The sequence below is a fragment of the Phaethon aethereus genome (assembly GCF_964289735.1).
Source record: "Phaethon aethereus genome assembly, chromosome: 1".
Taxonomy (NCBI): domain Eukaryota; kingdom Metazoa; phylum Chordata; class Aves; order Phaethontiformes; family Phaethontidae; genus Phaethon; species Phaethon aethereus.
This window is the reverse complement of record NC_138575.1, coordinates 79,286,394-79,299,715: the sequence shown is the minus strand read 5'-3', so window position 1 is coordinate 79,299,715 and position 13,322 is coordinate 79,286,394. Positions and strand designations below refer to the sequence as shown.

General features: G+C 41.3%; 1 protein-coding gene across 1 annotated transcript in view; it reads left to right on the top strand.

Annotated features, from left to right (window-relative positions):
- KIAA0930 overlaps positions 1 to 9,019 on the top strand; it is a gene marked incomplete at its 3' end in the record, with an annotated part of 77,306 nt that extends 68,287 nt beyond the window's left edge. Inside the window, exons 7-10 of the mRNA XM_082004535.1 lie at positions 235 to 429; positions 2,678 to 2,840; positions 5,640 to 5,795; positions 8,979 to 9,019. Coding sequence (XP_081860661.1) covers positions 235 to 429; positions 2,678 to 2,840; positions 5,640 to 5,795; positions 8,979 to 9,019 — 555 coding nt within the window. The remainder of the gene's footprint in view (positions 1 to 234; positions 430 to 2,677; positions 2,841 to 5,639; positions 5,796 to 8,978) is intronic.
- Between the last annotated feature and the right edge of the window lie 4,303 nt (positions 9,020 to 13,322).

Genomic DNA, 13,322 nt, shown 5'->3' with positions numbered 1-13,322 from the left:
AGCTGAAGGAGTTGATTCTTCTCTGAGCCTCTGTTTTTGTACCTGTAAAATTGCTTACCTTTCAGAGATCACTTCACATTGTGGCTTAAAATAATTCTTAAGGATCAAGATAATAATCATTATCCACTATGCTTTTGACTTATTCTTAGATAACTGCTTTCAGAGAACTTTTTTTTTTTTTTGAAACATGGAGATGATATTGCATGGCTTTCTCTCTGTCTTGATGCATTGTAGGTGAGTGTTGCAGCTAAGATGGCTCAAAGAATGTCTTTTGGCTTTTATAAATATAACAACATGGAGTTTGTCCGAATGAAAGGGCCACAAGGGAAAGGACATGCGGAAATGGCAGTGAGTAGAGTTTCTACTGGTGACACTTCACCATATGGGACAGAAGAAGATTCAAATCCAGACTCCCCGGTGCACGAGAGAGTAAGTAGCAGACAGAAATACTGACTTAGTTAAGCATGAAAATGTTTTGTTCCAAAGACAGTAGATGGACTGAAGCTGGGATTAACTCATGTCAGGGTTCTGAACTTAGTTTTGCTTGTGTATATTTTGAACATACTCAGTATATGCAAACTTTTAGCACAGTTTCCCTTGAGCAAATACTGAATACAGAGATGACTGGATGATTCATACTTCTGGAGGAGTGTTTTGTTGAAACAACAGCAATGTTGATGCCAGGGAAAATGATGTTTCTGCCTGTTTTCTATGAAAATTAATAGATTACATTTCTGTACAAGATGGAATTTACCTAGAAACATGAAATTCATATATTATGTAGGTTGCTTGCTAAACCTCAGAGGAAATGGGAGATTTTGCCACTGACGAATGCTGCCAATGTGAAGCCTGTATAATATTAAAGCAAAGGTTATGGATCTAGATGCAGTACATATTTATGCATATACTTATTTTTAATACAAGTGCAGTAAAATGCCAATAGAATCAGTCCATAGATGCTGATTTGGCCCTTATTTAGTCCTAGGCCTTGTTTTCTTTTAAGGCATTTTACCTAGTTAATGGGGATTAGGCAACATATCTTCAAACTACCTGCACAGATGTGTGCTGACGTGGGCTGGGTAGTTCCTGATGGATTCTAGTGTGGTTTCCCATGTAAGGTAGCTAACCTGTGTATTTTAAAGGTCTGCAGGAGTGCTTCTAAAGGTCTCCATGCAAGTGATGTGATTTTGTTTGTTTGTTTGTTTCTGGCTTCCTAAAAGGCAAAATGAGCTGCCAGCACAGGAATCATTAACTGGATGTGCTTGCTCTCTACCATAGAGATACAGCCTGGAGAAATCAGGCCTGGAGGGACTTACTGGTCTTTTGGCTCCAAGACTTCTAGTGTCAACTGGAAAATGTCAAACCAGATTTATTATCATTGTTTTTTGCTAATGGTTTTAATGGTGATTTGTCTGTTTCCGATTTTCCCTCCAGGTGTGATATGAAATGGCTACAGAGTTAAAAATAGAGATAAGCACAAATTAGAGATCAAGTGCACTGAAGAGAGGATCAGTTGGGTGGTAGAATGCTTCTACTTTTTTTTTTTTTTTTTTTTTTTACTATTAATTTAAAATAATGATGGAGGGACAACATAGAGTGTTTCTGCAAGTGCAATACCAACCTGGCTTGGCTGTCATGCTCACTCACATGTCACCTTCCTCCTTATCTGTATGGACAGATATGAGCAATATCAGGTGTCATCTCAGGGAGAGTTAGGGGATTGTTAAATTAACTGTGTGAAGAAGGAAGGATGAGATAGAAGTTTCTCACCTTCATTAGTGAAATAGTTATCTTCATTTTTTTCATTTGAAATGAAACTATTAAAATATTACTAGCAAAACCATAAATAAGCACTGTATTTCAATTCTTTCTGAAGTAGGTACGGTTGACAATTACTGTGGTTTACTCAAGAGCAACTACTGCTCTGAAGGAAGGGTGTCTCTAGCTTCATCCCTAACCTGTGTTTCACCGCAGACAATTATATCCTTGTATTTGTCATCACTTAGGCTAACCAAATAATCGGGGGCATCTCAATTTGTTTTTCTCCATCCTGTATTGAAATATGGTATACATATTCATACTATACATGATAGTTGTACGTTGGCTTCACTTTTGTGTCAGTATCTTGGGCTAAGTAATTGCCTTGTGACCCGGCAGAGAGACTGTGACCTTTCACAGTGATCCCCTGTGGCATCTTTCTAAGCAGGGAAACTACTACCTTGTGTTTGCCAAAGAAATGAAGATGCACAATTTTAGTGTGTCCAATACAATACATTCATAGCCTATTAACTCTTCTGAATTTTAACACGCAAAAATAAGACTGACATTCTTGGTGCCTAAATTGTTAATTTTGCTCCTTTATGACTATAAGTGCTTGTTAAAAGTTTGATAACTCTCAGCTGAGGAGAGAGGTTTTTCATTATTCACCTAACAGTTGAGGGTGATGATATATCAAAATATTTTCATCTTGATGAGCATCTTGAAGCTGAGATGATGTCACTGTTCAGTTGACATTTTCTGGCCTCTGATAAAACTTACAGCTAGACACCAGTAGTGATTCAGAGTTTTACACCTGTGACTGCTTCGTGGCACATATTTGAGACTGATTATTTCTTACTAGAAGCATAGAACTCTTTACGAAAAACTTTCTCTGCCATTGCTTCTATTTCCCTTTCAGGTCACTTCTTTCAGCACACCACCAACCCCAGAACGCAACAATCGTCCATCCTTTTTCTCCCCATCCCTCAAGAGAAAAGTGCCCCGAAATAGAATTGCTGAGATGAAAAAATCCCACTCAGCAAATGACAGTGAGGAGTTCTTCAGAGATGATGATGGTGGAGGTGAGAGAAGTAATATCAGCTAAACAGACTTGTCTGGAGAGGCAACAGAGCTATGGAAAGGGATCCCAATGATGGATTTTCCAAAAGGTTTGCAGTGTGAAAAACCTAGCTCCACAGAAAGTCCAACAACAGTGCCACTCTGAAAATGGGGTTATTCACAGACTTAGCATCTTTTTGAAGGCTGGAGACCAACAATTCCTGCATATGTCTAAAACTTATCTCTCCCTTTTATATAGACCGCTTTGAGAGAAACTTGAGCAGGAAAGATCCTCCCCCTTTCCCAGATACCACATTCTCAGGTGGCACTTTTCCAGATACCACAATATAGTGGGGTAGAGCATGCTCTCATGGAGAAGTTCAGCGAATTCCCTGATTTGATCCACAGTTGGTTAAAGTTGTTGAAGTAAATGCCTTTTCACCTAGCTTTGGATCAGTTCTGAACTCTCTAAAAAGAAAACCTAATGAATTTGTTTATATAATGGTTTAACACCTTGTGGAACTCCTTTGAATTCTAGTTCCTTGGTATGAAACAACCAAAAAGAAAAAAAAATTAGTGTCTGATTCAGAATATTTGTTAGGCGGGAAACTCAAAAATGTCGGAGCCCAAACTGCTTTTCATGTTTAAAAACAATTGAGTAGAAAAGCCAAAAAATCTAACTATCTGTTGGCATGCTAATAGATAAACACAAAAGTAATTTCCAGATCACAAGTTCTGTTTGTGGTAGTGAAGGTATTACTCGTCAGCGGTACTGGATCAACTTAGCTAATGAGGAATTGCATGTTAAAAAACAAGCTGAAATGATGTTTAATTCAAATTCTGTGCAACTTAAACTGGTTGTAACTCTTCACTGGGTAAAGAACTGGCTGGATGGCCGAGCCCAGAGTTATGCTGAATGGAGTTAAATCCAGTTGGCGTCCAGTCACAAGTGGTGTTCCCCGGGGCTCAGTTTTGGGCCCGGTCTTGTTCAATATCTTTATTGATGACCTGGATGAGGGGATCGAGTACTCCCTCAGTAAGTTTGCAGATGACACCGGGAGTGGGAGTGGGAGTTGGGTGGGAGTGTTGATCTGCTGGAGGGTAGGAGGGTGCTGGAGAGGGATCTGGACAGGCTGGATCGATGGGCAGAGATCAACTGTATGAGGTTTAACAAGGCCAAGTGCCGGGTGCTGCACTTGGGTCACAACCCCATGCAACGCTACAGGCTTGGGGAGGGGTGGCTGGAGAGCTGCCCGACAGAAAGGGACCTGGGGGTGCTGGTTGATAACATTTACGGAAGTAAACATATCCCAGGTTTTCCAGACATTTTTTAGCATGCATGTAAAATACCAAGTGTGGTTTCACTTAGTCATACATGTTTTTACCTTATTGTTCCTGGTCTTAAAAATAAATAGAGGAATATTTTTAACAGCTTATGCTAGGAAGTTTAATTTATTAAAAGATGGGATTTCTACAAGGAAAAGTAACTAAAATGAGATTTCTTTACAAATTTCAGAAACCAGTGTTTGCTCAGGAGCTGCAGTGGTGAATTTCTCTTGTTTCAGGGGGAAAAGCTGACTTCAAAAAGCCCATCACTGGGTGAACTGTAGAAGCAGAGATCCTTGAGTGCATGTTGGCTTTGTGGGTGGAGAAAAACTTAATTGCCTAAAGATCAGCAGTGTCCTTGGTCTGGCTAGCGCTGCTGCAGACCTGCCCCCAGTGCAGACAGACCTGCTGTGGGCAGGAACAGCCCGTGAGGGCCCACTTCACTTACTTTTGCTGTGTACAAGCATGATACAGCAGGAGAACTGTACTTATTCCAGGTCCTTCTGACCTGATCACCACAGTGCTCTTGGCATAGTGGTAATGTGTGGGGAGAAGGAATAGACTTCTTGGCTAGACATATTTACAGGCAATGAGGGAAAACAATATCTGGGTTTTTTTTTCTTTTTTTTCTCCCGTGTTATGTCTTTTTTTTCCAGTAGCTGCCAGTACATATTCTTCCTTTGCTAGGACCTCTTTGTTTGGATCAGGACCTGCTTTTAAACAAATGAGCCCAGAGCTTGGATCACTCTGGTCCATAATTGTTATGTTCACTTCAACATCTGCTTTTAGCACTGTGGGACAGGGATGAGTTTTCCAGGGGAACGGAGGGAAAGTTTAGAAACACTCACAAAATGCAGCATATGTATTCCTGGCTGTGGGAGAGACCTGCAGCTATAAAAAACTCCTCTACCTTACAGTGGACTCGGTATCCTTTTGTTTTAAAAGTTATTTGCGGACCTCTAAACTAATTATGAGAAGCATAGCAGTGCTGAAGGGCCCCAGGTTTGGCGTGGGGCATGCATGGTGATCTGCAGTAAACTGGCATATTAATGTTGACTGTCCCTCTGTCTGGGTAGATGTCAGTTTTCTTCTTAAGAAACAATTTTTCTTCTGTTACACTTGTGAATGTCTGCATGAGTAACTACTTAATTTTAGGGATATTCTATTTTGTGCATGAGGGAAGGCTGGGTTGGGATTCTGCCTGTGCAGTGTGGTAGCAAAGGCTTCATTCCCTCCCCTGGCTGGTCTATTAGCAGGTAATTGTTTACATATGCTGCCAGCATTTACATTTTAGCTTCAATGTAGATGGTTAGTTCTGTGCTGATTTTAGATCTGACTGATTTAAAAAAAAATAAAAATAGTAATAATAGTAACCTGCATGTGACTTGTCTCTAGACAATGAATAGCAGGTTTTCCTTCTCTTTGACTTTTGGAAGTGTTCCAATAAAGCGCAGAAAGTATAATCAGTTTAAGTTTGCTGTCTTCTACCTTTACAGATCTGCACAATGCGACAAATTTGAGGTCGCGGTCCTTATCTGGAACAGGACGTTCTCTGGTGGGCTCATGGCTGAAGCTGAACAGAACAGATGAAAACTTTCTACTCTATGCACACTTAACTTACATCACTTTGCCATTGCATCGAATTTTAACAGGTGAGTTTTAGTGTGTATTACCCATAAACAGAGGGTCATTTGGTTCCCTGACAGCCTTCTGTGTTGGGGGATTTTGCTGTTAAGACAGAGGAACAAGTATTTCTCCATGAGGGAACATCACTTCACGGACCTCATTTGCTGACTGTAGCAGCAAATCACTGTGAACAAGTGGAATGGTGTCAACTTGTTCTCTGGCTTTGGGCCAGTTTTGCTTGGTGATGGTTCAAACAAGTTGGTAGTTTGTACTAACAAACACCCACAGGATTACTAGTTGCCTTAATACTGGAATAGAAAGTCCATCCACCTCATGAGTGCAGGGCAACTCATTGTAAGCCCATCCACTGACAGCAATAGTTGTAACAGGCCTGTAACTGGAAGAGTTACAGAAAGGCAGCTCTGGAATTTGGAGTGACCTCCTTTGCCAATTCTGACTCTTAGGTTTGGTTTCCATGGAAGTTGCTTGGACTGATCAGAATGCCTACAACTGATGCCTGTAAATCTGTCAGGTGCCCCATGTCTTTACCTAGATAATGATGTTTGTGTGTCTTACCATGAATAATCAGTCCCCCATGTCGTTAGTCTCACTATGCCGATTACTGCATTGATGATGGCCAAGTCTGCATTTGTTCAGCTGGGCTAGGATAGCACAATAAATTGGGTTTTGCAATCTGCAGGCAGTAATGAAGTTTTGATTTTTATTCAGGTAACTCTTGTCTGCCTACAAATACAGGTGGACTAGAGAAGACAACTGGTATGTTTGAACTCTATACACCAGCAAGCTTTCTAGCTTTTCAGGGATACAGCTTGCAGTATGAGGGTGTCCAAGGGACTCTTGAGATACTTCTGAAAACTGAGAAAGCAGCAGTGGTTAAGGGCGCTCTCCTCTGTCTAAATGTAGTGGCAATTTCTTTCATATAGACATTAACAGTGTCTACTACTGAAAACATACATTGGCCATCTTGGGCAGGAAGAAAGTTTGATCCAGCTGCACAGCAGTATCTCAGGCAAACCTATTGCTGAACTCCAAAATCTAGACCGGAATAAAGTTGGCATCCCCTGCAAAAAAGTTATGATTCCACCACATTGTAAAGTCCTGTCTCTAACCTTGGAAGACCCTGAAAACTGTTACTTCCTCTAAGAACTTAATCTTTTTTCTTCTCTTCCCATCGAGCAGATGGGATGACTTCTGAATAGGTTTGTCTGGATTGTAGGCTTTTGATCAGTGCCAGCTTTTTCTTGTTTGAGTCTAAAAGGAGAGCACACCTGAAAACAAACCCATTCTATTACACAGTGATTGTTTCCAGAACATTCCTGAAAGGTAGCTAAGAGGAAAGGAGTTGAGAAATGTTGTTAAACGGGTGAATCTGCTGCTAATAGAGATGAGAAGATAGTATGGGTGTTACTGTCATCAGTTGTACAAAGCTAGTGTAATAGCTGCAGTCTTGTCCTCATTTTCAGGCTAAGATCTCAGAGCCTATTGCAAAAGTAGACTGGCTCTTACTCTACAGAAAATGAAATTGTAGCTGGTAAAGTAGACATGGAAATTATACTTAGCAAAGAGGTGTTTCTGCATTTGCCCTTTCACTGTATGTATGGATTGATTTCAATTTCGAAGAAATTATGGATTCCAGTAAAAATTGATCCTCTGTAATTAAGGGTGGATTTTGAACAATGTTTCAGCAAAACACATAATTATTCCTTGTGATAATTGTGTTGATAATCTTACAGCTAGCTAGCTGGAGTGATCAGGCTCACTCACTCTCCAACCACAGACATTTTGGAGTTCACATAAGATGTATTGTTCCTGCTGGCATTTAATACTTGCTCAAGTGGGTGGTATAAATGCCTCCATGCTCAAATATTTGCTTTGAGCTCAAACATCCTTTCTGAGACTTAATTTGTTTAACATACGGTTGCAGGAGTTGGTGTATATATTGAGATGCACAGAAATAGGACATGAAATGTCTGGGCTGAAAGGCAGAATTTTAATCTGCAGTTTTTCACTACCCGCATTTGCTTTAGCTTGGCACATCGAGTAGAGCCCATTTCCAGTGCCTTTTTGTAATTAAAGCATTTGTGCCAGTGGCAGCTTTCTAGCAAGCAGGAGCATTACACGTGGGGCAGGGTGAAGTGGGAAAGATGGTCACCTTCCTTGTGTAGTTTAGAAGCCTATACTAAGAAATTAAAATCCCAGTGATAGTGATCAAAGTACATTTAAAAATATCTGTTTTACATATTGATAAGGCTTCCTTCGCTGTGAGCCTTCTCTCCATGCTAGATAATTCCAGTTCTCTTAGCCTCTCCTCGTATGTCAGGTGCTCCAATCCCTCAGTCGTCTTTGTGGCCCTTCACTGGACTCACTGCACTGTGGTTCATTCTTCACAAGTGTGGCTAGAGCCCTCTGGAGCTATGGATCAATTTTTACTCACGTCATCCTCTTTGTGCAGCTGTGTGTGATCAGCCTCTTAATTGAGCGTGTACTCCCTTTTCCCATGTTCTTTATTCTCTCTGTAGCCTTGCAAAGAACATAGCAGCCCAGTTTCCAGATATTTCTGTGTACTGCCATACCAGCACGCTGGTTTTACTGTCCACATTTGGAAAGATGCCCATGATTATGACAGATATTTTGCAGGTTTATGTTCTGTCACATTTGGACAATGTGGAGCTGAGGAGCCAACAAAAGGAGTCATTTTTGTGTCAGCTTTTTGAGTGCAGAAATGTAGGCTTTGGACTGTAGGATAGATGAAGCAGTTGAATTATTTGTGCCCGTGTCTTCAGAGACAAAAGTCTCTTTAAGGGTCTTTGGGGATGGTGCATTTCTCCAAGAAAGGGAAAACCCTTAGCATCCTCCTGTAATGGCACTTGCACTTGTTTTCTCTGGAGGATTATGCCACTCTGTGTCTGACACATCTTCATCCCACTATAAATGATACTTAGTAGAGCAGCCGTCATCTCTAGGTGATGGGATATATTTGTGGCTTACCATCACTCAGCTAGGATGCAGCTGGGGAGGAATTAAATTGGACTTAGTTAATAGGCAAAGTCGCGTGCTCGTTGTGTTTTAAATTCCTTTGGTGGCGTAACGGCCAGCCATCTCCGGCTCTTCATGCTTTCTGGTACTGTGGCTACTTTCAGGAGCCTTCTAAGTTTGCTGTGTCTCTTTGTTTCTCTCCCTTGCCCCAGATATCCTGGAAGTGCGGCAGAAACCAATTCTGATGACATAGCAGAGAGCGGGCACTGCCTTGGAGCCTTGTTGCCAAGTGCCTAACCACAGCGGTTTTCTGTGCTAACACTACCATCTAGTGTCAGGAACATAAACCTCCGCAGGAAAAAGGGAAGTCCAAGAATACCAGCCGATCAAAAGTGCCTCTTTCTTCCTTCCTCTGCCGTCATACACCGTATGCACACTTGCAGTACATCGCTTGAGTGTTTCTGACTGGAAGAGGACTTTCAGCAAGATAAAACGAGAAGGGGCTGTGTTTAAAACGAGTCAACGCTTTATGGACAGTTTGTTACTGTGTTTACTTTATAACTAGGAAACCAACAATATGTACAAAATGCGTTAAACTTTATATTCTTTGAGAGAAACAACCTGAGAATTTCATAATGATGTACTAATGAACGTCGTTCCATGGACTCTTGCCCATACACTCTCCTTGTCGGTTTGGCTTAATGTGTGCGTGAGCGCGTGCGTGTGGGGATTGAAGGGATGAGAGAATAATTTCCTACTGAGGGAGGAAAAAGAAAAAAGATGCTACAAAGATACATGGCCATTTTGGTATGTGCAGCGGGTCAGGTCAGAGCTTAAAAGAGGCTGAAAACATTCCCATTTGTTCGTGTGTCAGTGTTAGGACAGGTGAACTCTGCTGACAGATTTCCGTATCTACCAAAGAACAGCAACATTTTCATCCTCATGGACTGGCTAAGAAAATGAGCCAGTGAAAAGAAGGCTAAAATGTGCTGCTATAGTAAAGCCGAGGTTCATATCCAGTACTAATGCTGCTTATCTCTCTCTTAGCTGAATCAATACAAGTCGGAGTCTAAAGTGGAAAAATAGGCTATAATTGGACTCCAAAACCTAAAAACCTTACCAATAACCAACATCCTCCTGCATGCACTGGGCTTGAGAGTATGTAGAGTCATCCTTGTGGTAGCGTTTGTAGCCAAGGAAGGCATGGGAGCTGATTAATGGTTGGGCAGCTTGCCCAGATTCTTCATCTCCTGGTGGTGTTTCGCTGCAGTGTTACATGCCGAAGCACAGAGAGTTTTCTTGAAAGACAAAAGATTGAAATGTAATTCTGCTCTGAAAAGTGACTAAAAATAGCATAGTGGGACGTCTGAAAACTGTGTGTCAGGAGCTCTCAGGAAAAAAAGCCTTATGCTTTCAGGTAAAATGCAGCTTCCGCTAAATAGCAAAACTGCTGTCCTTGACATTTGAAAGCTAGATGATGGAATACTAAGACTACTGCAGCCTGATTCACTGTTTTGATATGGGAGCCAGTCAATACTTCGGTTTATTTACAACTGCATGACTGGCTCAGGAAAGGGTGGGGTCACGTGTCGCTCAGAGGATCTAAGACCCCAGTACACGCACAAAGAGAGAGCAAAGATGCCATTTTTGTCACTTTTCAGACTCTGCGCACTTAAACTTACGCTGTTGCCGCAGTTACCAATATGGCATGTGCTCTGAGCCTGGACCTTTGTCCCCCTCATACCCAGCCTTTCCTAAATTTCTTTGCTATTCTCTCAATAGCACCTGGTGACTTAACTTCTCAAACAGGACTTTCTGTTTTTTTTTCTTCAGGCCAGGTTCCATGGGAATAGCTCCACTTCAGCATAAAGGTAGACTGACTTTACCATTCAACCCAACATAGTGAATCCAGCATGGTAAGGAGGTCCTTGGTTTTTTTTTTTGAGGCTAGGCCTGGAAGCAGTGACCTTAGTGCAGAGTGATGGGAATTTCTAACACTGGCAGCATGAGTGCATGACAGGGACAACTGGCCAGTTTTTAGTTTGCTTCAAATGTGTTGCAACAGAGTTAGGAAAAAGTTCACTTTGTCATTACCAGCACAGCCTCTTTTCACACTGCAGCCTTTGAACTTTGCTCCATGGGAGGGTGTGATGGGTGTGAGGGTGTTCACATGGTCTATCCTGAGGCGTGTAACTTGGGTGCCTAGGCTTTCTTCCTGAGCCAGGGGGAGAGGTGGAATCCTAAGTCAGCAGCTGAAGTGCCCTCTCAAGGACCTTGCTAAGCAGCCTAGGTGCTTACCTGAGATCCCTAGGTAGTGTGCCTAATGTCGGTTGGTACAAATATTCTCCCTGTGCCCATGCCAAGAATTAAAGCACACTTCAGCTAGAAGACCAGTCCTGCTCTGAAGCCTCTCAAGAGACTCCTTATTCTGCACTTTCATACTGCTGGGCTGGGCAAATCGGTGCTTGGTTTTCCTTTAAATATTCATTGGGGAGGGAAGGGGGAGAGGGTTGATATTTGTACTACTAGTGACAATTGATACCTTTCAGTCAAACAGTCAGGGGAATAACACATGAGAAAAGGAAATGTATCCAGATTGGAACCTGAGTGGTAGGTGCCTGAATACTTCTCAGTCGACAGTAATTTGTAATGCCTTCTTGGTATCATGTATTAGATTTAGGTAGTTGAATTTCATGTGATCTGAAAGACTGAGCATATCTTGCTGCATAAGATTTCAGAGCAAATAAAGAATGATTGTAAACTAGTACATTAATATAAAGGCAATGTTACAGAAAATACAGTTCAGATCCCACATCTATTATGCAGGAGGTATCGTCTGCTTTGTTGCATGTACGTGGGTGGATTTTGACGTCTAGTTTTTGAAAGGCTGCAATGTAAATGTCCTAAAAAAAAGTCAATTTATATCTTGTATCTTACTAGTGGATGTGCTATAAGTACGTTGAAGACTCACCTTTTTTTAGTAGAAAAGGGCTACAGGTATGCCCAGATGGACATCCATAGAAAACAGAGGTCAAAAAGTCTACTGAATGTCAATAGTGCTTTTCGGAAACAAGTAGATGAGCCAGATTCTGTTACTCCTTTTCTGAACAACTGACTTAGACTTCTTATGTATAGCCCCTGGTTCCCACTCTGTTACCAAGTGGGGGAAAACAAATTCTGCATATTGTTCTGCTTTTAAACAAGCCCTGAAAATTATAACTTACTGTCCTTCTATAGATAGACTGACAGGGAAGATTATCAAAGTTTTGCTTGGGTCAAGATGGCACAGCGGGGCCTTTCGCATGCTATTGCACTATACCAAAAAAGAAAAGGGAATGTTAATAAGAACCTCTCACCCTTTTAATTGGGGGTGGGGTGGGGGGTGGGGGTGTAATTCAGTAGCTCTTAAGCAGTAAACCATTTTGAGCTTCTGTTGGCTGTTTCAGTAATGGCTGAGGAATGAACTGGTGTGTTCTGCATGCCATAAAGGCTGTATGGCTGTTGATGTCTTAACTGTTGGAGCACAGTGGTTTTCATTAGTTATGTTGATGCTTGAGAATGTAGCACGGTTAACAAATTTGGGAAGCTTTGCAGAACAGCTTTACTTACAGAATCCCACCATACCTCATTACTCAGCTGACTTCTTCCATCCTTCTGCCCATTCACTCCCCCTGGAGATTGAGACTTACCACTTGAACTCTCCATAGATGATGTATACGGATAGATGTCAAATGCAAGGATGTAAATCTTTTCACTCTTAACGGTTTTTTCACGGCTATCAATTTAACAAGTAAAAAGCCTTTTTTTGTTTTTTAAAGAAAGCTCTTAATTATTTTGTATTATCAGATTATTGCTCTGCCTTAGAGACCATGTATGTGAAGTTGCATTCTCTTAATCCCAGCCAGCACAGGGTGGGTTCCAAGTCTCCTTATAAAAGAAAAAGCCATTGTGTGTGTTCATTTCCTTCTCTTTTTATTCTCCTGGTCTTCATTTTTCACAAGGCTTAAGCGTGTTGGGCTCTAGATCGCTGTTACTCAGTTTTCCATTTCTGGGCACAGTGTGCTTTCCAGAAAAGAGAATTGTTTGCACAGGTGAATTTTCTCAGTAAAACAGTTTTCCCAAAGTATATTCTTACACAAAGTTTCAATTTAGACAGTGAAGTCCTTGGCTCTGCAAACAGATTTCTGCTGGCAGACCCTCATGTACAGAATCCCATCTGGTCACTGAAGTTCTGTATGGATGTGGAGTCCACATTAATAGTCTACACTTTCAGACTTGACCTGCTTCTTGCCAATTATTAATTTTTCCCCTCCTAGATGGTAGCTTGTCCTGTATTTTGTATTCTCAAGCTTTCCCTTATTAAAAATAGATATAAGATAAAATTTTCAGAAGTGCCTAAGCCCTGTTGTTATCCAGCGGGGTTTAAGAACTAATTTTTATTTAGGAGATGAATAAAGTAGTCTTAAATTCTATCTGTGTTGTGTGTAGCAGTGTCAAGAAAAGACAAGTTTATAGTTCTTGGAAGAACTGTCTGTCTCCTACAGACTCACCTTTTG